The sequence below is a fragment of the Erpetoichthys calabaricus genome, chromosome 2 (genome assembly GCF_900747795.2).
Source record: "Erpetoichthys calabaricus chromosome 2, fErpCal1.3, whole genome shotgun sequence".
Classification (NCBI taxonomy): Eukaryota; Metazoa; Chordata; class Cladistia; order Polypteriformes; family Polypteridae; genus Erpetoichthys; species Erpetoichthys calabaricus.
Window position 1 is genome coordinate 297,343,181 of NC_041395.2, and position 20,587 is coordinate 297,363,767.

Here is a 20,587-nt window from a genome sequence, read left to right on the forward strand (position 1 = left end):
CATTACCACTTTGTTATCTAATTGGCATTTGACACAGCAATAGGAAAAAATGTGGCCAATGACCATGTGGAGGAAGCCATAAAATTGCAGCCAGCTTCAATAAGATAGAACACAAGATGCGACCACATGAACATATAATCACTTTATCAAAATAATAAAAATCAAAGGCAGGATGAAATTCTGGAGGGTCCAAAACCCCCAAATCATGTGAAGCCTAAGTGGGTCTCATTCTGAAATTATTATTTATTAGGCAACTCTGATGAGAAATGATGAGCAAGCTCAGCTGAATTCGCTTTGCCTTGAGTTCTGTGAAAACACAGAAACATTTGGGAATTTCGGGAAAATGCATTGAAGTTAAAGGGGAAGGAGAAACTGAGAAAGTTTTAAGTGGATTCTAATGGTGCAATGGCCTTTTAGTGTCCCTGAGGGCAAGAGAAGTGTCTGCCAACAATGCTAGAATGATTATTATGGCTAAAAATGTAACCTGAGCTGTGAAGCAGCAGTGCTAACCACTGTGTCCCTGTGTCCACCAGACCTAAAATTATACTCCACATCCACAATACCCAGAGTCCTTTAGCTATCTCTCTCCTATCACTACGCCTAAGTAATGTCCAAAGAGTGCTGTCCCTGTCATTGCCTGATCTGCACTGCGTACTGAGGAGCATTACCTGCTTAATCCAGCAGTGAAGACACAACATACACAAAATCTATTCAGATTTATTACACCCCTCAAATGAAAACAGCGTTAGTTGTGTATCAGCATGCATGAACTGCAAAGTGAAATGTTATGGGAAGCTGGTTTATTTTAAATGCATGTGGAATTCAGACTTGGTTGCAGTACTGATCAGGTAGTGACAATAAACATGTGTGTACCCACCGTAAATTATTAATGTATACATGTACCGTGTGAGGTTGAGTACAGTTACAGCACACATATCAGGCAGGTAGTGCAGATTGTGTAGTGACATTCCCATCCAACATTGTATGCAAAAGTTCTGTGATGTCATGCTGGTCTTGCAAAGCATCATGGGGTGCTGGGAGAAAAAGTCTGTGAATTTTCAGTGAACAAAGTTACCAGCGAACCCAGAAAATTCACTTTGGTGAATTTCACTGATCAACAGAAGTGATGAGGATCAAAGACACCTGAAAAACTGCTTAATCTTAGGTGATGATGCATCCACTGAAATTCCAAAACTAGTTCTACAGATTCACTAATGTGCAGCAAATATAATCAATAATCGAGATGTTACTGTGGTTTATATTTGAACTGGTTATGTAGACATATATGGGATTTATTTAGTTGTGTTCAGTATTTACACATAGATTTAGCTCCTTTTGTCTATAAATATAAAGGTATTAAGCTCATTCAAGGAATATGAAGTGCTATATGACATGTGAAGCTAGGCCCTGGTCGAAAGTAAACATACTGCTACAAACTAGAAAGCAAGCTGACTGTATTATGAAAACAGTGAGAAGCTGGGAGACCAGTGGAGTTTTCTACACTGTGGTGTGCTGAGCTGGTAACATCACTTCAGGTGAGGCCCACCGAATCAAAAAGCTAATTCAAAGGGCAGGTTCAGTTATAGGATGCACTCTGGACCCCCTGGAGATTGTAGAGAAGGAGAAAATGAACACCAGACTCAGAGCCATTATGAACAATGTGTACATCCTCTCTGTGACACAGTAACACTTTCAGCCAACAAATTATTTAGCAGAAGTCTGTCAAGAAATGGTCTTGGGGCTCCTTTATACCAACAGCAATATGCCTGCATAATAATGTGACTACAACTGCAGATAGATAGATAGACTGTGACATGTACCGTATATACTCATGTATAAGTCGGGTCTTGAAACCCAAAAAAATCCATCATAAAAACAGACCCTGACTTATACACCCGTTCAAAAATACAAAACTTAAACTTCTTTCTTTCTCCAATCTTGCACCAGTTTCTCAGATGCATCAAATTTTGTTGCAGCAGCACAGTTACTAATTTCTTTCGCTACTTCAATGACATTTAATTTAAAACCAGCTTTATATTTTCTTCTGATTGACCGCTCCATCGTAGATAAGGGATGCTCTTACGATAAAAGTGTATGAGGGTGTGAGATACAAAAAAAACACAAAACAGTGCAGAAAGTCGCTTTGGAATAGTTCGGGTATTACCTTGTGGTCAGGTAGACACAATACATAGAAAAAAAAGACAGCGTGCTCTGTGGTTACTCTGTCAGGTGGGCGTTAGCATATCATAATCTCTTGGACCAATAGCGTGAGTTTTCCGCATTCGACTTATACAATCGACATTATAAAATACCAGAAATTATACGGTAAAATCAAGTCATGACTTATCCGTGGGAGAACTTAAACGCGAGTATATATGGTATCTACCTGATTAGTATGAAATTGCACCATTTGTTGGACTAATTCTGTACACTGTACTTAAATAAAAAGGTAACAGAGCAGCCACCTCACCCTGATCCTTGCCGTCTGCATGTTTCAATGTGTTAACGTCAGATTGCTCTCCAGTCAATTCTGTCCAACCACCTGGGTGTAGCTGAAGAGTGAAGTAGAGACTCTGCCAAGTAGAGACTCACCTGTGACCCTGCCATGACAAAGACTCTCATTCTGATGATGATAATGATGATGATAATGACAGGATCCTCCTCATCTCTTTCAAATTCACAGTTGTTGAATCAGCAAGCTAAGTGATATTTGTAGTGACTGAGACTTTTGTTCTCAGCCACCTGTTGTGAGGCACGTGTGTGTGTTTTTGGGTAAACAATAGGATGACAGCTTAAAGAGACTCATTTTCATAAAGTCTCTAAGCCCTGCAATCGTGAGAGAATAATTTAAAGGTGATATAATTTAAATGTAACAATAGCTAAGCATTTTTGGGTTGCAGTGTGTACATTGAAATATATAAGAACTGGTTTTGAAAAAATACTGAAATGTTCAAGTAAATAAAGAATGTACTAAAAGAAAGGTCGATGTAATAAACAACATGTACTGAAGAATGACTAAGAAATGAATAAGAAGTCAAAAGATGTCCTGCAAACAACTAGAATGGACAATTGTTATATGCACCGAAATTTCAAGGGTGGTGGCTCAATTCAAAGGTATAAGAAGAGCCAGAAAAATATTAAAATGGACTTTTGTTTTATATAAATAATTTGGGTATTAGCTGATGAACTAACTAGAATAAATGTATTCATTGTTTAACACTGTTATGTACATTCATTTGCTTAGAAAATAGACCTTTACCCCTAATATTTTGACTGTTCTGACCTGACTGCTTGAGGAATGCTCCCTCTTCATGAAGTTCTATTAAAGACACATAGAACAGTTCTTCTCCTGCTTGGCGTCTAATAGTATGAGATTCTAATTTTAAGATAACATTTTTTTATTAGTATATCCAAGTTTAATTTCTTCCACACAATTTCCGCCCATTTAATCCAGTTTGAGGTCACAGTAAACCAGAGCCTATCCTGGTAGAGTCGGGCACAAAGCAGGAATGAAGCCTGCCGGTCCATCACATGGCTGATAGTGGACCTGTTTAGACTCAACAGTGATGCCTTTTTGCACATCTTTAGGATGAGATACACAAGAAAGTCCCAACAGAGAGACGAGGAGAATATTCAGAGTCTATCCAATCAGGGGATAAGTGTGACATGTAAACCCAGTGCTCTTACACTGTGAAGCAGCAGCAGCAGCACTAACTACGGGGCCACCACTTCTGAACATAAGAAGTCAAGAGGAGCCGACACGGTACGGACACCGCCTCCTACCTTTCTTAATTATAAACACCAGAGCTTCAGGTCCCAGAGTGTCGTACAGGGGAATAGCCACCATGGAGTAGGTGTAACATGCAAGCTCTGAAATAATCCACTGAAAAAAAAAGAAAAAGAAAGCAAGAATACATCGAATGAGTCTTAATTACCATCTGGCACCATCTGTTTCAGGCTAGCACTTTAATGAAGAATGGCTTAATTAAGTACGGAATTCTGCTTGATTTTATGCACCAACTATGCAGATCATGACCCATTCCAGAATAAATCCGGAGCACTTTTGTTTTAATTGGCTTAAGACGTATAATATTCAAGCAAAACCTAATCAAGTTAAACTGATGGCTTGAAAGAATCTAATTTTAGTTCATTAAAAAATGTCTTTGCACAATAGTACAAAATACAGTCATGCTTTTTACTGACTTGAAAATATTTTCATTTTGCAAAGTTTTTAAAAATAAACAAGAACTAAAACAGAAAGTTAAAATTACTGCTCTAAAAGCTAAATTAAATGGGTTATGCAAAAAATGAGAAAAATGTAAAAAGACCGAATTTGGCGTGTGAATTAATAAGCCTTGGCATTGGTTGTCATGGTAAAGGCAGAGGAAACTGATAACTTGAAGATGTTTGTGCTTAATTATCCATTGGTTATTTTTACCGTCTCCCTCGCATTTTTATTTTTTCATTTAATGATAAAAAGATATTTAAGAAATTGACTTTGTAATGCTTTTTCTGTTGTCGGATTAAATTTATCTAGCATACTTATGTCACAGTCTGTTAGACAGGCGTAAAGTAGCAGCTAGAACATGAAGTAAAAGCAGAATGTTGTCAACTTGATTAGTTTTGAAATCTGAGATGGTTAGTGGCACTTTCTGTCAGGGGTGATTTAAGAAAAAATAATAAAAAAAATTCTTTGGTTTGCAGATATTTGTGAGATTTATTATAGTAATGACACAATATTAAATGTACTGATGAAGATGAAACTTATCTGGAAGATATTCAGTTTATCCTATCATTCATTTTAGCTTGGGTTGGAGTCAAAGCCTACATGACAAGAATGAAGCCCAGAGGGGATACCAGTCCACCGTGTGGCACACTTAGTTATGTTAGGCCATATTAGGGTCTCTTATGAACCTGACACGCATGAGGTTGAAACTGGTGTCCTCTGAGAAGTTTCTACACAAACTGCACATGGACAGTGCGATTGGACAAACCTTGGCAACTGTGAAGTTAACAGTTCCAATCACTGAAGAGTAAACACAGCGACTTTCTACAGTGACCACCATGTCAGACCAGTTTACATGAACTCACATGTAGGTGTTATGTGTGAGAGCTCACCTGAGACCTTAGCGGGATAGTTGGGGTGGGCTCAGGGGAAGGATATAGAGGTTACATAGCAGCTTATGTTCCTGTCGTTTTCCTCCTCAGCCTAACCCAGAAACAGAATGATGGAAGACCTTAGCCCAGAAACAGGAGCACAAGGACTGGTCTGGCGTGGAATTTGGACCTGTGACACAGGATCTGTGAGGCAGTAGCTCTAATCACTGTGGCACCCCAGATCCAAGCAAACAGCCTTTATTTTCTATTGCACCATTGAACAGCAAACCCCATGTCAAAGCAATTTACAAGAACATAAATATTGGACCGTTATATAACGTACAGTTAACAGCGCAGTGTTGTGATTTGCATTTTTCTTTCAGTTTTTGGTCTTTTCTGTGGTGTTTTCTTAATATACAGTATATATATATATATATATATATATATATATATATATATATATATATATATATATAATTGGGATTTTTTAATGCAAGGATTCTGAATTTGACTCCAGAAATGTAAAAATGTATTTAATGTCTTTTCCGTGGAGCCATTTTGTAGAGCAGTTGTTGACGCATTGCTAGGTAGTTGACCTAGAAATGTGCAGCTTTATACTTCACAGGGTCCTGGCTATAAAGGTCATGACGAACGCTTTACTTTACATCCAAGTTGGCAGAGAATTAACAAAAACTTTAGGATGTGTCTATTTTGTTACTGTTCCTGGTAAATCAAACATTGTTCTACATATTTTCAAGTTCGATTTAGGGTTCTGATGTTTGGTTTGACCACTCTGTGTATTTGTCTTCTCAATTCTGAATCTTTACTTGTCACTCACATCTTTGTGGTGTACCATCTCACACCTGAGGTACCTAAGGGCCTCCAAGGGCCTGTAAGCAAGAAATCACTTTGGAGACATGGTGAGTGACACGATAAGGGCCACATTAACAGTCAGAAGCAGGGATTGAACTGGAAGCCTTCTGGTTTGAAGTCAAGTATCTTAACCAGTTCTGGATGGCATGTCAGGGAACACTCATGCACACATCTCTACGGACCAACACCATGCCAGTGATCATTCAAAAATGAGAGGAGTGAGATTCAAATTTGAATGAGAATGCACTGAGGTGTGAACACTACAGGTGAACCACCATGCCCCAACGGCCTTCTTTACCTCTGGTCTATTCTGGGCGAAGATGCCAATGAATTGGTTCGCAGCTGGCTTCAGTCCTCGATGTAAAAGTGCAGATCCCAGAAATTCTGCTTTGTTTGATACCTGTCAAGATAGTGTGCTTATTAAAATTAATTATAGTTTATAATAAAGAAACACTTCTGTAATCAGCTTCCATTCAAATCTGAAATGGGCTACCTGCTTGTATGTCAACCACTGGTAAGGCTGCTTGGGCTTCCTGTAACCCAAACAAGGGCCATTGCCTAAAAATGAAGATTATGAAAACATTAATGTCATGTGACATGGCATCATACAGGTTTTTAAAGAAAAGCTTTTTTTCTTACCAGATACATGCAGTCCTCTCTGGAAAACTTCATACAACGTCCTGGCATCATCGTAGTAGTACGCCATTAGGCTGTTGCTCTTCAGCAGTGCACTTCTCCTTGCGCCATCCTGTTTGTCAAATACAAGTATGTCAATAGATAATCTGCTATCCAAATTGCAAACCCTTTTAACGATAACTTAGGGCCACTGCAGAAAATGCTGTTCTGACATTGAACACGTTCCCGTTTATTGTAGATTTGGAAATTGATGAATTTTTGTTTCCTTGTTTGTTTCAGGTAACAAGACAAAAAAACTCTGTGCAGTCTTACTGTGTCTATTGTAAATCAATCCCGTATTAACATTTTAGAATGGTGTTTCTTAAACTTTTTGGGACTGCAGAGCCCTATACAAAAAAAAGTTTGATCTGAGGAACCCATATGAAAATGTACAAAAAAAGAGAAATTACAGAATAGTCAGTTATGTGACATAAGTGTGATATTTATGCAAGAAGATGTAATAATAAGAACTGTTTCATGTTTGTGTTGCTGTTGCATGACAGAAATCATCAACATTTGGTGTAAGGTTTGTCAAAGAGGGTTTTAATGTACTGTTGGTGTCCATTCAGCCTGTTTTGGTCATTTGTTTTTGTTGCTGTGATAGTTGAAAATCTTCATTCACATATGGTATGTAGAGGAAAACTGGAGTGGGAGCCTAAATGCTTACTCACTTTAGAATCCACATTCAACATTTTCATCTTGACTTTCATAAAGCATTTGATAAAGTGCCACATGAGAGGCTGGGCATCATACTAAAAGAAGTGGGAGTTCAGGGTGTTGTTTGTAGATGGGCGCTGAATTGGCTCAGACTCAGGAATCACAAGCTGTGTGTGGTTTGGAATTTTTTTCAGGTGTCTAGTTCTGGAAACACTTCCTGAAAGCTTGATTTTTCAGATAACTTTTGCAGTTTTGTGAAAATAGAAATTCAAGCACAATGGCATGGAGGACTTCCCAGAAACTGCCAGGTGGCGTCTATATTGTTGGTACAGTTACACTTGATCCCTCTTGACTTGTACGTCACAACATGCGCTCAGCCTTTTGAACCATCCTATTTACCTGACTGCTAGATGACCCGAGAAAGGGATGGTTCCTTACCCAGACGGGAGGCTCCAAGCAGACAGATGGGCATCCCGACCAGGAGAGAGGAAGGAGCCAGGCCAGGCCAGCAGGAGGTACTTACCTTATGGTCTGACTGTGGATGCCAATGCCCCAGGGCAGTGATGAGGACAAAAAAAATGGTGCTATCCTTCAAATGAGATGTAGAACTGAGGTCCTGACTGTCTGTGGTCATAAAAGATCCCTGGGTATCCTTCGTAAAGATCAGGATACATCCCAATGCCTAGTCTAAACTGGCCACCACAGCCTAGTAATAATAATAATAATTCATTACATTTATATAGCACTTTTCTCAGTACTCAAAGCGCTATCCACACAGGGAGGAACCGGGAAGCGAACCCACAATCTTCTTACTGCAAAGCAGCAGCACTACCACTGCGCCACCTGTGAGTCATTCTGGCCCCCTAATCATCCCCTTTCTTTAATTAGCTATCTCTTTCACCCCTTTACCACCTAACAGGCAATGTGTGGTGAGTGTACTGGCGCAAAAATGGCTGCTGTCACATCATTCAGGTGGATGCTGTACATTAGTGGTGGTTGATGTGGCTCCCCTCTCATTATGTAAAGTGCTTTGAGTAGAAGAAAAGTGGTATAGAAATGTAAAGAATTATTATTATTATTATAGCCAGTGCTGTGATGCGGTAGTAATGCTGCTGCCCCACAGTTAAAGGGTTCTGGGTCCAAATCCCAGCCTGGTCACAGCATATGTGGAGCTTGCATGTTCTCTTTCTGTCCGTGTGTGTGTGCGTTGTCTTCTGGGTGCTTCCATTTTCCATTCCACATCCAAAGGATGTTAAGGGCACGCACTTTTATGAATAACTGTGCCCTGCAATGAACTAGTGTCCCGTCCAGAGTTCCTGATTTGCTCCCAGTGCACTTACGTGGATAAGTGTGTAGCAGTGCTACTGGGGATTGAAACTTCAACTCCCAGCAGTCCCTGCAGTCGTTCTGATTGGTCGTCAGCTGAGGGTGCAGTCTTTTGTGTTTTGTGTCTGGAGTTGCCTGTCTGTTTGCCTTGCTGTTTGATACTTGTGGATTCTTGTGTTTTCCAGGATCGTCTCCTGTTTTGGGTGTATGGACTGTCTGGTGTCTTCCTGCTGCATTAGGACCGTCTGAGGATTAGTTGTCGTCTTGTGAATAAAGGAGCGCTCCTGATCTCATTCATACGTAATCATCTCATCAGGACATACCGGCAGGACTGACCTGTACCTTCATATACAGCGTGCTGACCTCTGGACTGTCTACCATCATTTCATTTCATTAGTTGCCATTTTCATGAACTTCGTAGTGTGTGGTTTTTGTTAGTGGTTTGTTATTCTTTTATTCGTGTTTATTCTACATAGTCGTAAGGGGAACTGGGGAGGGATCGTTGCAGTCTGCCTATATTTGATTTATTATTGTTTAATACATTCTTTAATTGTTGTTTTATTACCAGTTGCTTTTTTGTCTCTGTGAGGGAGTGTGTGTGAGTCGGGCCAAGGCTGGGTGCATCCCTGGAATTTCCACCAAAAAAAAAAAATAAATCGCCATCTTATCGGTGGAGTGAATCTTAGCGGCGCCGGACCGCTACAAGCTGGCTCAGAGATTAAATGATGGGTGAACTTTAAAATACTTTATCTTGCTGCAGTTCCCTTCCTGGGCTGGTCACCTTACCTTCGTTCCTACGGATTGTCTCTGGAGGTCCACAGGCGGTCGCACTGGCTTGGGTTGTGTGAGTAGCCACAGTAAGACCAAAGCTCCAAAGGAGAAGAGGGCAACAATGGCAGGAGTGGGGAGTGGGGTGAAGAAGAACTGAAGAAGGCAGTTCATTGTGAATTTACTAGAAAATAAAAACATATAAAAGGACACCATTAGTACAGTATATCCTTCAGTGCACTGAATCTGCACTACTGGGTGCCATTGCCTGAGCTCTAGGAATATCAGTTAGCATGAAACCCTGAGCAAGAGACTCGATGGAGGGCACATAAACCCACTCACTTTGCAGCCACACTTAGTGACTGAATAGCATTTTATTGAAAACTTCTATTCCACAAGGAGAAACTTCAAATGCATTACTGCACAATGCAAACCCTGATTTTTATAGATAAAACTACAGAAAAATGAAGGCAATTTCCTTCTACTCAGGTTCCCTACGTTTATTTAATTCAGTTCAGGGTCACGTCAATCCACTGGGCACAACTCTGCATGTCATGGAGCCTAGAATTGAATTCTGCCGTTGATCATTTACAGGCTGTTAAAATCATTTGATTTATCATTTTCAGTTAATTCAGATTGTTGCTGTAAGGATCAATATGCCCTAGAGAGGAAAGGAATGAAGGTCAATAGGAACAAGACAGGATACATGTCTGTGAATGAGAGGGAGGTCAGTGGAATGGTGAGAATGCAGGGAGTAGAGTTGGTGAAGGTGGATGAGTTTAAATACTTGGGATCAACAGTACAGAGTAATGGGGATTGTGGAAGAGAGGTGAAAAAGAGAGTGCAGGCAGGGTGGAGTGGGTGGAGAAGAGTGTCAGGAGTAATTTGTGACAGATGGGTATCAGCAAAAGTGAAAGGGAAGGTCTACAGGACGGTAGTGAGACCAGCTATGTTGTATGGGTTGGAGACGGTGGCACTGACCAGAAAGCAGGAGACAGAGCTGGAGGTAGCAGAGTTAAAGATGCTAAGATTTGCATTGGGTGTGACAATGATGGATAGGATTAGAAATGAGTACATTAGAGGGTCAGCTCAAGTTGGATGGTTGAGAGACAAAGTCAGAGAGGCGAGATTTCGTTGGTGTGGACATGTGCAGAGGAAAGATGCTGAGTATATTGGGAAAAGGATGTTAAGGATAGAGCTGCGAGGTAAGAGGAAAAGAGGAAGGCCTAAGAGAAGGTTTATGGATGTGGTGAGAGAGGACATGCAGTTGATGGGTGTGACAGAGCAGAGGACAGGATGATATGGAAAAAGGTGATCCACTGTGGCGACCCCTAATGGGAGAAGTCGAAAGAAGAAGAAATAGAAGAAGCTGTAAAGATCAATACTTGCACTGTGATGTTATGACCCCATAACTCCTGTTTTTAAGTCTGTACTGGTAAGTATACAGTTGATTTCAAAAGCCTTTTTCTTGCACATGAAGCTTTAAATGACTTGTGCCCTGCTAACCAAACAGAATGTATCAATGCGTACATCTGAAGCACTCTTGATGATCTTCTGATGGTTTCAATGGTGAATAAAACTACATGGGAGGCTTCAGCCCTAGCACTCCAGAGCTGTGGAATGATCTGCGTGCTTGTATAAGTGATGCTTCATTTGCCTCAGCATTCAGATCCAGATGTCCCACTCTAGTTTAGCATACCCTAATTGGGGTTTTTGATTAGCCATTCATATTAGACCTCTGTTAGTCCTTATGACCGGCAATCAACCCTCCTCTATTCTGTTTCTCTTCTTGGTGCTTCTGCTGTGCTGTCACACTGCTACTCAGCTCAGGGCGGCGAAGCAGCAGTACAGGAAAAAGCTGGAGCAGAAGTTGCAGAATAACAGCATGAAGGAAGTGTGGGATGAAATGAAGATCATCACTGGCTGTAGCTCGAAGCAGGGTGCCACCATCGAGAGAGACGTGGAGAGAGCAAACCAAATGAACAACTTCTTTAACAGGTTTGACCACCCTAATCCACTCTCACCTCGGAGTACTGCACCCTCCACCCATCCTGCTGCTGATACCAGCATAGGAGAGAGTTTTCCCCCACCCACAATTACAGCAGCCCAGGTAAGCAAAGAGCTGAGGAGACTTTGTGCCAGCAAAGCAGTGGGTCCAGATGGAATATCACCACGACTGCTGAATGTCTGTGCATTGGAGCTGGGGAGTCCTCTACAGCGCATCTTCAACCTGAGCCTGGAACAGGGGAGAGTCCCGAGGCTTTGGAAAACATCTTGCATCAACCCAGTCCAAAAGGTATCACGTCCTAGTGAACTGAATGACTTCCGGCCTGTCGCTCTGATGTCGCATGTGATGAAAACCATGGAGTGGCTGCTGCTCCACCACCTGAGGCCACAGGTCCAACACGCCCTCGACCGTCTGCAGTTCGTTACCAGGAGAAGGTGGGAGCGGAGGATGCCATCATCTACATACTACACCAATCATTCTCCCATTTGGACAGAGGCAGTGGTACTGTAAGAAGTATGTTTCTGGACTTCTCTAGTGCCTTCAACACCATCCAACCTCTGCTCCTTAGGGACAAGCTGACAGAGATGGGAGTAGATTCATACCTGGTGGCATGGATCGTGGACTATCTTACAGAGAGACCTCAGTATGTGCGTCTTGGGAACTGCACGTCTGACATTGTGGTCAGCAACACAGGAGCGCCGCAGGGGACTGTACTTTCTCCGGTCCTGTTCAGCCTATATACATCGGACTTCCAATACAACTCGGAGTCCTGCCATGTGCAAAAGTTCGCTGACGACACTGCTATCGTGGGCTGCATCAGGAGTGGGCAGGAGGAGGAGGAGTATAGGAACCTAATCAAGGACTTTGTTAAATGGTGCGACTCAAACCACCTACAACTGAACACCAGCAAAACCAAGGAGCTGGTGGTGGACTTTAGGAGGACCAGGCCCCTCATGGACCCCGTGATCACAAGAGGTGACTGTGTGCAGAGGGTACAGACCTATAAATACCTGGGAGTGCAGCTGGATGATAAACTGGACTGGACTGCCAATACTGATGCTCTGTGCAAGAGAGGACAGAGCCAACTATACTTCCTTAGAAGGCTGGCGTCCTTCAACATCTGCAATAAGATGCTGCAGATGTTCTATCAGACAGTTGTGGCGAGCGCCTTCTTCTACGCGGTGGTGTGCTGGAGAGGCAGAATAAAGAAGAGGGACACCTCACGCCTGGACAAACTGGTGAGGAAGGCAGGCTCTATTGTAGGTACGGAGCTGGACAGTTTGACATTTGTGGAGGAGCAACGGGCACTGAGCAGGCTCCTGTCATTCATGGAGAATCCACTGCATCCACTGAACAGTGTCATCTCCAGACAGAGGAGCAGCTTCAGCAACAGACTGCTGTCACTGTCCTGCTCCACTGACAGACTGAGGAGATCATTCCTCCCCCACACTATGCGACTCTTCAATTCCACCCGGGGGGTTGGGGGGGGGATGTTAACATCATACAAAGTGATTGTCTGTCTGTATACCTGCATTGTTATCACTCTTTAATTTAATATTTTCTTTATCAGTATACTGCTGCTGGAGTATTTGAATTTCCTCTTGGGATTAGTAAAGTTTCTATCTATCTATCTATCTATCTATCTATCTATCTATCTATCTATCTATCTATCTATCTATCTATCTATCTATCTATCTATCTATCTATCTATCTATCTATCTATCTATCTATCTATCTATCTATCTATCTATCTATCTATCTATCTATCTATCTATCTATCTATCTATCTATCTATCTATCTACTCCTGTTCATGAAATGTGTCACCAGAGATATTGGAAAACTGGAATTCAGCAGGCCCCAGTCTCAGATGTAGGCCTTCTCTCTCTTCAAGTTGTGGATTTCAGGTGGAGTTTATGAAGATCAGGTGGCTCAGGTCAACAAAGCAATAAGCGGCTATGGAGCCTCGGAGCTTTACTTTCTTTGGAAATGCTGTTAACTGCACTTTTTAGTTTCTTCTTCTCGGCTATCAGCTGACCATATCACCATTCAAATTTTGCAGTGTGTTAACGTGACTTTTTATCATAAGATGTATGTTTATATATGCAGTGGATGTAAGGTGTGTGCTTTACCATTACTACATTGTAGTTGTAGATAGATAGATAGATAGATAGATAGATAGATAGATACATATGTGCAAACACTCTGAGCCTGTACTCAGTGAAGAGTGCCATACAAAAGGGAATCATTGTCGAGGACAGAGCTCCCACTCACACATCTTTCCACCCACAGTAGCGAGTCCGATCCAAGTCAATGTTAGTTGTGCCCTGGACACCGCTTTGTTGTTATTTGACTTGATAATTAAAAGGGGTTGCCCTGTAGGTGCCACAACATTTCATTTTGTTCTGTTCCTCGATCACACTGTCTTTTAGACAGATCGCACATACTGTAATGCATAACTCATGCACAATTCTGGGGCAGTGCAGTAGAACCGCTAGTTCCTTCCTTTTTGCACACATTTGATCCTCAACTTCGGGGCCAATAATTAATCAAGCAGTCATTATTTTATAGTGGCTATGGCAGACAATAGGCAGGCATGTTTAGTGTATGGACTAAGATGCTTGACTTTAAGTCATAAAGGTGTTGGTTCAGTCCTTGCTTCTAACCCAATGTGTGACCCTGAGCAAGCCACTTCACCAGCCTGTGCCCCAATTATACGATTATCATTTGTCATGTATCTTGATCTTGTAAGTGAACTTTAATAAAGGTGTCAGCTAAAAGCATTATAATCAAAGTTACAGCACAACTTTCACAATTTTTTGTCATTTTCTAACCTGCTTAATCCAGACCAGGGTCAGGGGGTGGCTGGAGCCTATCCCAGAAGGCATTGGACACAAGGCAGGAACAAATCCTGGACAGGGTGCCAATCTATTGCAGAATGAACACACACACACACACACAATGGCCAATTTAGAATTGCCAGTCCACCTAACCTGCATGTCTTTGGACTGTGGGAGGAAAACAGGAGCACCTGGAGGAAACCTGCACTGACATGGGGAGAACATGCAGACTTCATGCATGGAGGACCAGAGGCATGAACCCTGGTCTCCTTACTGTGAGACAGCAGTGCTACCACTGCTCTACCGTATTTTTCAAAATAATTTAGCACTGTTGCTTATTTCCTCTTAAGTAACAGGACCTTAACAAAATTTTGGTCTTCATAACACTTTCAAAACATCAGTAGATGGCTTATTCATGTCTGTGCAGTGTGGCATATTGACATGATGGTAAAATTACTTGCTAATATGAAGGATGCACAGGTCTGATATTAAATATGCAATTATAAGAGAAATGCATCCCAGTTAAGCCCCTCAGATGTTTTGTTAGTAGGTCAGTAGGTTAGTAGGTGTTTCTAAATGGATGAGTAATAATTTTCTCAAATTAAACAGAGAGAAAACAGAAATTTTAGTGATTGGCAAAAATGGATATAATGAAGTTATTAGAAATAAACTTGGTGTATTAGGATTAAAAGTCAAGACGGAGGTAAAGAATTTAGGGGTAACTGTTGACTATGACCTGAATTTTAAATCACATATTAATCAGATTACTAGGACAGCATTTTTTCACCTAAAAAATATAGCAAAAGTTAGACCTCTTATATCATTGAAAGATGCTGAGAAGTTAGTTCACGCTTTTGTTTTCAGTCGACTAGATTACTGTAACGCACTCCTCTCAGGACTACCCAAAAAAGACATCAATCAATTGCAACTAGTGCAGAATGCAGCCGCTAGAATCTTAACTAGGAAATGAAAATCTGAGCACATTTCTCCAGTTTTGATGTCACTACATTGGTTACCTGTGTCATTTAGAATTGACTTTAAAATCCTGCTTATGGTTTACAAAGCCTTCAATAATCTTGCTCCATCCTATATTTTGGAATGTCTGACACCTTACACTTCAAATTGTAACCTTAGATCCTCAAATGAGTGTCTGCTTAGAATTCCAAGAGCTAAACTTAAAAGAAGTGGTGAGGCGGCCTTCTGCTGTTATGCACCGAAAATCTGGAATAGCTTGCCGATAGGAATTCGCCAGGCTAATATGGGGGCGCACTTTAAAACACTGCTGAAAACACATTACTTTAACATGGCCTCCTCATAGCTTCATCTTAGTTTAATCCTGATGCTCTGTATATTCAATTAATTATCATTATTATTCATGATGGCTTCAAAATCCGTACTAACCCCTACTTTCTCTTCTGTTCTTTTTCTGGTTTTCTGTGGTGGTGATCTGTGCCCCCACCACCCGATCAAAGCACCGTGATGTCCCTACATTGATGGATTAAAGACCAGATGTCTATGTGGCCGTCATCATCAGGTTCTTCCATGAGAACCCTGAATACAATGAGGACTGATTGAGGTTAGATAGAATGCCTAGAGGGGGCTGGGTGGTCTCATGGCCTTTGAACCCCTGCAGATTTCATTTTTTTTCTCCAGCCGTCTGGAGTTTTTTTTGTTTTTTCTGTCCTCCCTGCCATCAGACCTTACTTTTATTCTATGTTATTAGTGATCCCTTATTTTAATTCTTATTTATTTTGTCTTTTTTCTCTTTCTTCATCATGTAAAGCACTTTGAGCTACATTGTTTGTATGAAAATGTTGTTGTTACATTGCAAAGACCTAAAGAAGTGTTTGTGAAGGTTTTGTTATGTAATAGTAAATGAATAATAGATGCATTTTTGCAGTACCTAAATTAAAGTGTTACCAATATTCATAAATAAACAGGCCAGGTAGTGTCTGCAGGAGGCATCCATCCATCCATCCATCCATCCTTCAATCTGTCTTTTAAAACCACTTATCCAAAGCAGGGCTGCAGGGAAGCTGGAGCCTATCCCAGAAAGCATCAGGCACAATTCCTGGAGGGTCTGCCAGTCCATTGCAGGGCGAACACACTGACACACAAACACACACAGACCTGTTTAGCATCACCAGCCCCCTTAACCTGCATGTCTTTGGACTGTGGAAGGAAACAGGAGCAATGGGGGGAAACCCACACAGACATGGGGAGAACATGAAGGCAGTACACGTTAATTATTGTGTTTACTGCAGACCAGTGGCAGCTGGTAAACGAATGTAAAACAACTCTAGGTGACTCAAGATGAAGCAATCGTTAGTTTAAGTTTCCTTACTTTGTCATGTAACGTTAACTGGATCTTCCTATTTAATTTAGAAAAGAATGGCTCCATCAGTCAGCACTAGTGTTTTAAACTCCAAGGAGAGTTTTTGACAGCAATGAGGTCTCACTGTTCTCAGATAATAACCTCACGGTGGACGTTGAGGGAGAGACTTAGCAGACTGGAGAAAGACTGCACATTTAGGGTAGCTTTTAAGATCAATTGCTTATTTATTTAAATACAAGTTTGGAGCCTTTTATTTAATGTCTTCCCTGCAGACCGTCAGTGCACACAGACACACGCTCTAATTGCTGCCTCTTTATATTAGGTGGCATGTAACCTGCGGAGGAGGACGAGTAATTGGCTCAATTCCACTTGTTCTTATTTTGTTTTCCTAGCACCACATTTCATGTTAGCCTTTTGCTTGATTTCAAGGTTGCCCTCCTTTGACCTTTAGCTCAGTAATGAAGCCGGGTTTCTGTAGGCTGAGCTTATCTGCTTCCTATGGGCCACACACTATCAAAGACGGGGTGGAATGTGCTTTGTTAGCCTTTTCTAGTCCCACCGGGTGACATTTCTTTGTTGCATCACACTTTAATTGAGGCTATTAGTGCCATATCCACAGCCACCTTTGGAACAGCTTCTTTACAATGTCATTTGGCAACTTGTGGTAAATTAGCAGGCATCATGGAATATGGCTTTTCTAGTATTTTGTGTGAGCAGAAGGCTCTTTTACCGTAGCACAGTCTCTGAGGAATATTCTGCATCGCTTGTAGTAGTCATACATGCATTTGCATTTAAGAAAAAAAAGCCATGCTGTAGTTTCTTCCTACATACCAAAAATGTGCATGTTGGGTCTGTGATGGACTGGGATTGAATAAGATCTAGGGCACTGGATGGTACCAAGGATTAAAATATGAAAGCCATACCACACATATGACTTTACCTTGTATTTAGTCATTAGTATAATCTATACTTGTGTTTTAACTGACAATTGTTCATAGCACTCAGTGAAGAATGCTAAACAAAAAATAAATTGTATTCTTGTAATGTAGCTGGAAGTACTTCAGGAGCAGAGGGACAAAGAAAGAAATCATATCTGAATTCAAGAAAGGAAGGGAAATGAAAAGAGGTGTGAAAGCACATTTATTACTTCTTTGATATTAACTCAGAGAGTCTTGCGGGCTTGAAATTGTATGTAAAAACAGTTAAGCCCAAGTTGTTATAATTCGATGTAAAGTATTAAGCCCGAATACCACTCAGGACAGTATTCTGCTGCCATGTAGTGAATAAAATAATAATAAAAAAAAGAATATTTCTATATGTTTTGACACTCTATGTTACCTTATCAATATTCATGAGTGAGTCTTCAACCAAACTCCTCAATGGCATTAAAAGCTGTAGAGCCAATTTTAGCATTAGTTGAGTCAAGCAATAGTGATGACAATGTGAAATGGTCAACAGACATCGACGGATAGTGAAAGTGGTGCATATTGCACTGTATGATCGAATCACCATGACATGCCTGGTGAATTTGGTCGCGTGAAGGTAAAAAGGTAAAATGATTGCAATCAAGTGGAAGGACAATAAAGACATTAGCTCCCTCACCACTGCTCACAATGCAGCAGCTGTAGTTTGTATCTGGGGAAATATGGAAGTCACTAAGCCCTGAGCTGTGGTAGCCTAAAATAACACAATGGGCATGTCCATCGTGCAGATCAGGCATACTACGCTCGTGTGCACAAAGACATATCCTTCTACTGTCCCGATTGTAATGTTGGGCTGTGCGTTGGTGACTGTTTCAAAATATATCACACAAAAGACTAAATCTGCATCGAAACAGCAGTGGACACTAGATGTGCCTGTCCTAATGTATGTATAGCATGTTGACATTTTAGTATTTACGTGTTTCTGTTACATGTAGTGCTCTGTTCTTGTTGAAAAAAAACCAACATCTTTAGCTCATTACTCTGGGGGCAAACATAACATGAAGGAGGTTAAATCTTAATTCATGTTTTCTCAAAGTCAGAAAATTTCCTTTATTCTAAGTAATTTTAATGGGACTAATAAGTTTAAGCCCTTATGTTCCATATTTAACTAGTACATTTTTTTCTGGTGATCTTTAGGATTCTGTATGTGTTTTGTTTTTCCTTCATGTGCTTAATCTGCAGACATTGATGTGGTATGGCGACACAGGCCTGAACATCACATACAGTGTGACCAATGGATGTCATTAATATCAATGCCATGGTAACTGCTACAAGTAAATTGCACAAAATGGCGACAACTGTGAGAAAGAAAAATTTTTCATGGGGAAACTCAAAATACATTTAGGACCCCTAAAACATGTGAATCTGAAAAACTAATAAGAGAAATGCATTCAGGGTCTTAAACAACAAAGAAAGTTAACAATGAGTATAAATCACGGTGAATAATGGAACAAAATATAATAACAAATGTCAACTGTAAGAATTGTATTGTTTATTCAGTATTTTCTTTCTTTCTTGTTTAGCTCACAGGAACTAGTTATGTTAGGCAGATGGCTATTTTTAGTTTTTTTAAGGTTGTGTTTGGTGCAGTAAGCTCTCATTGATAGGCTGCACTTAAATAATTGAATAATTTCAATTATTAACATATAATATCATAAGTTAACCATTAATTTAGTTAAAATTGCTCTTCCATATTCCTTGCCAGTCATATTTGCATTGTGTGTGGCAGGACTGTGTGCTCAGATTTCCTGAGACACGTTTAAGCACAATTAAACTCTGGAAAAGTTTGTTTTTAGATGAGTACATAACAAAACTCATTCAAACATGGTACTGGGCTTTGTGTTTATTTAGATATGGTAGTAGTACTAGGGTGTCGTACCGTGTTAGCCATTATGAATGTAGAGAAAAGTCAAGCAAAATGACATCGTTTATTGGCTAACTATAAAGATTACAATATGCAAGCTTTCGAGGCAACTCAGGCACCTTCTTCAAGCGAAGTGTTACATCTTATATCATTTCATCTTGCCTGAAGAATGGTCCTGAGTTGCCTCGAAAGCTTGCAAATTGTAATCTTTATAGTTAGCCAATAAAAGGTGTCATTTTGCTTGACTTTTCTTTAGATATGGTAGATATCCTTTCTAGATTGTCTGTTTATTTACATGTTTGATGAAAATTCTTACTATGTTCAATGGAATCAAGGGAAAAATTAGCTCTGTGTGGGATGGCAGTCCACCACAGGCCACATATTCACACAATGCGCCAGTTGAGTATCATCAATCAAATCGATGGCCTGCCTTTGGACTGTAGGAGGAATCCAGTGTGAATGTTGGAGCAACACACGGACTCCATTCATAGTGAAACATCCATCCATCCATTTTCCAACCCGCTGAATCCGAACACAGGGTCACGGGGGTCTGCTGGAGCCAATCCCAGCTAACACAGGGCACAAGGCAGGGAACCAATCCCGGGCAGGGTGCCAACCCACCGCAGGACACACACAAACACACCCACACACCAAGCACACACTAGGGCCAATTTAGAATCACCAATCCACCTAACCTGCATGTCTTTGGACTGTGGGAGGAAACCGGAGCGCCCGGAGGAAACCCACGCAGACACGGGGAGAACATGCAAACTCCACGCAGGGAGGACCCGGGAAGTGAACCCGGGTCTCCTAACTGCGAGGCAGCAGCGCTTCCACTGCACCACCGTGCCGCCCATAGTGAAACAGCAGCTGGGAAATAAAAACTGCGGTGTAGGTGCTATCACATGAAATTTTTTAAATTGCAGCATGTTGTAACATTTTGTTCGTTTTACACTTTGTAAGTAGACTGAAGGCAATGTCAGCTTCTGGACAATGAACCTACACAACTTCTCTTTCAGGAAATTTGAACGAACTCTCACCTAGAAACATAATGACATGAAATGACAATTAGTCCAGTGAGTGCACGCTGTTCTTTTTTACCTTTGGCCTAAATAGGATGAGTACATCAGTATTTTTTATCAAATGGTCAAACATGTGCTCTT

The 20,587-nt window shown here is 40.9% G+C and overlaps 1 protein-coding gene across 1 annotated transcript in view; it reads right to left on the reverse strand.

Moving 5' to 3' along the window:
- Positions 1 to 20,587, reverse strand: part of acsl5 (acyl-CoA synthetase long chain family member 5) — a 94,536-nt gene that overhangs the window by 62,856 nt on the left and 11,093 nt on the right. Inside the window, exons 2-6 of the mRNA XM_051922175.1 lie at positions 9,415 to 9,580; positions 6,610 to 6,718; positions 6,464 to 6,528; positions 6,269 to 6,370; positions 3,784 to 3,883 (exon numbers count right to left, since the gene is read on the reverse strand). Coding sequence (XP_051778135.1) covers positions 3,784 to 3,883; positions 6,269 to 6,370; positions 6,464 to 6,528; positions 6,610 to 6,718; positions 9,415 to 9,570 — 532 coding nt within the window. The 5' untranslated portion in view covers positions 9,571 to 9,580. The remainder of the gene's footprint in view (positions 1 to 3,783; positions 3,884 to 6,268; positions 6,371 to 6,463; positions 6,529 to 6,609; positions 6,719 to 9,414; positions 9,581 to 20,587) is intronic.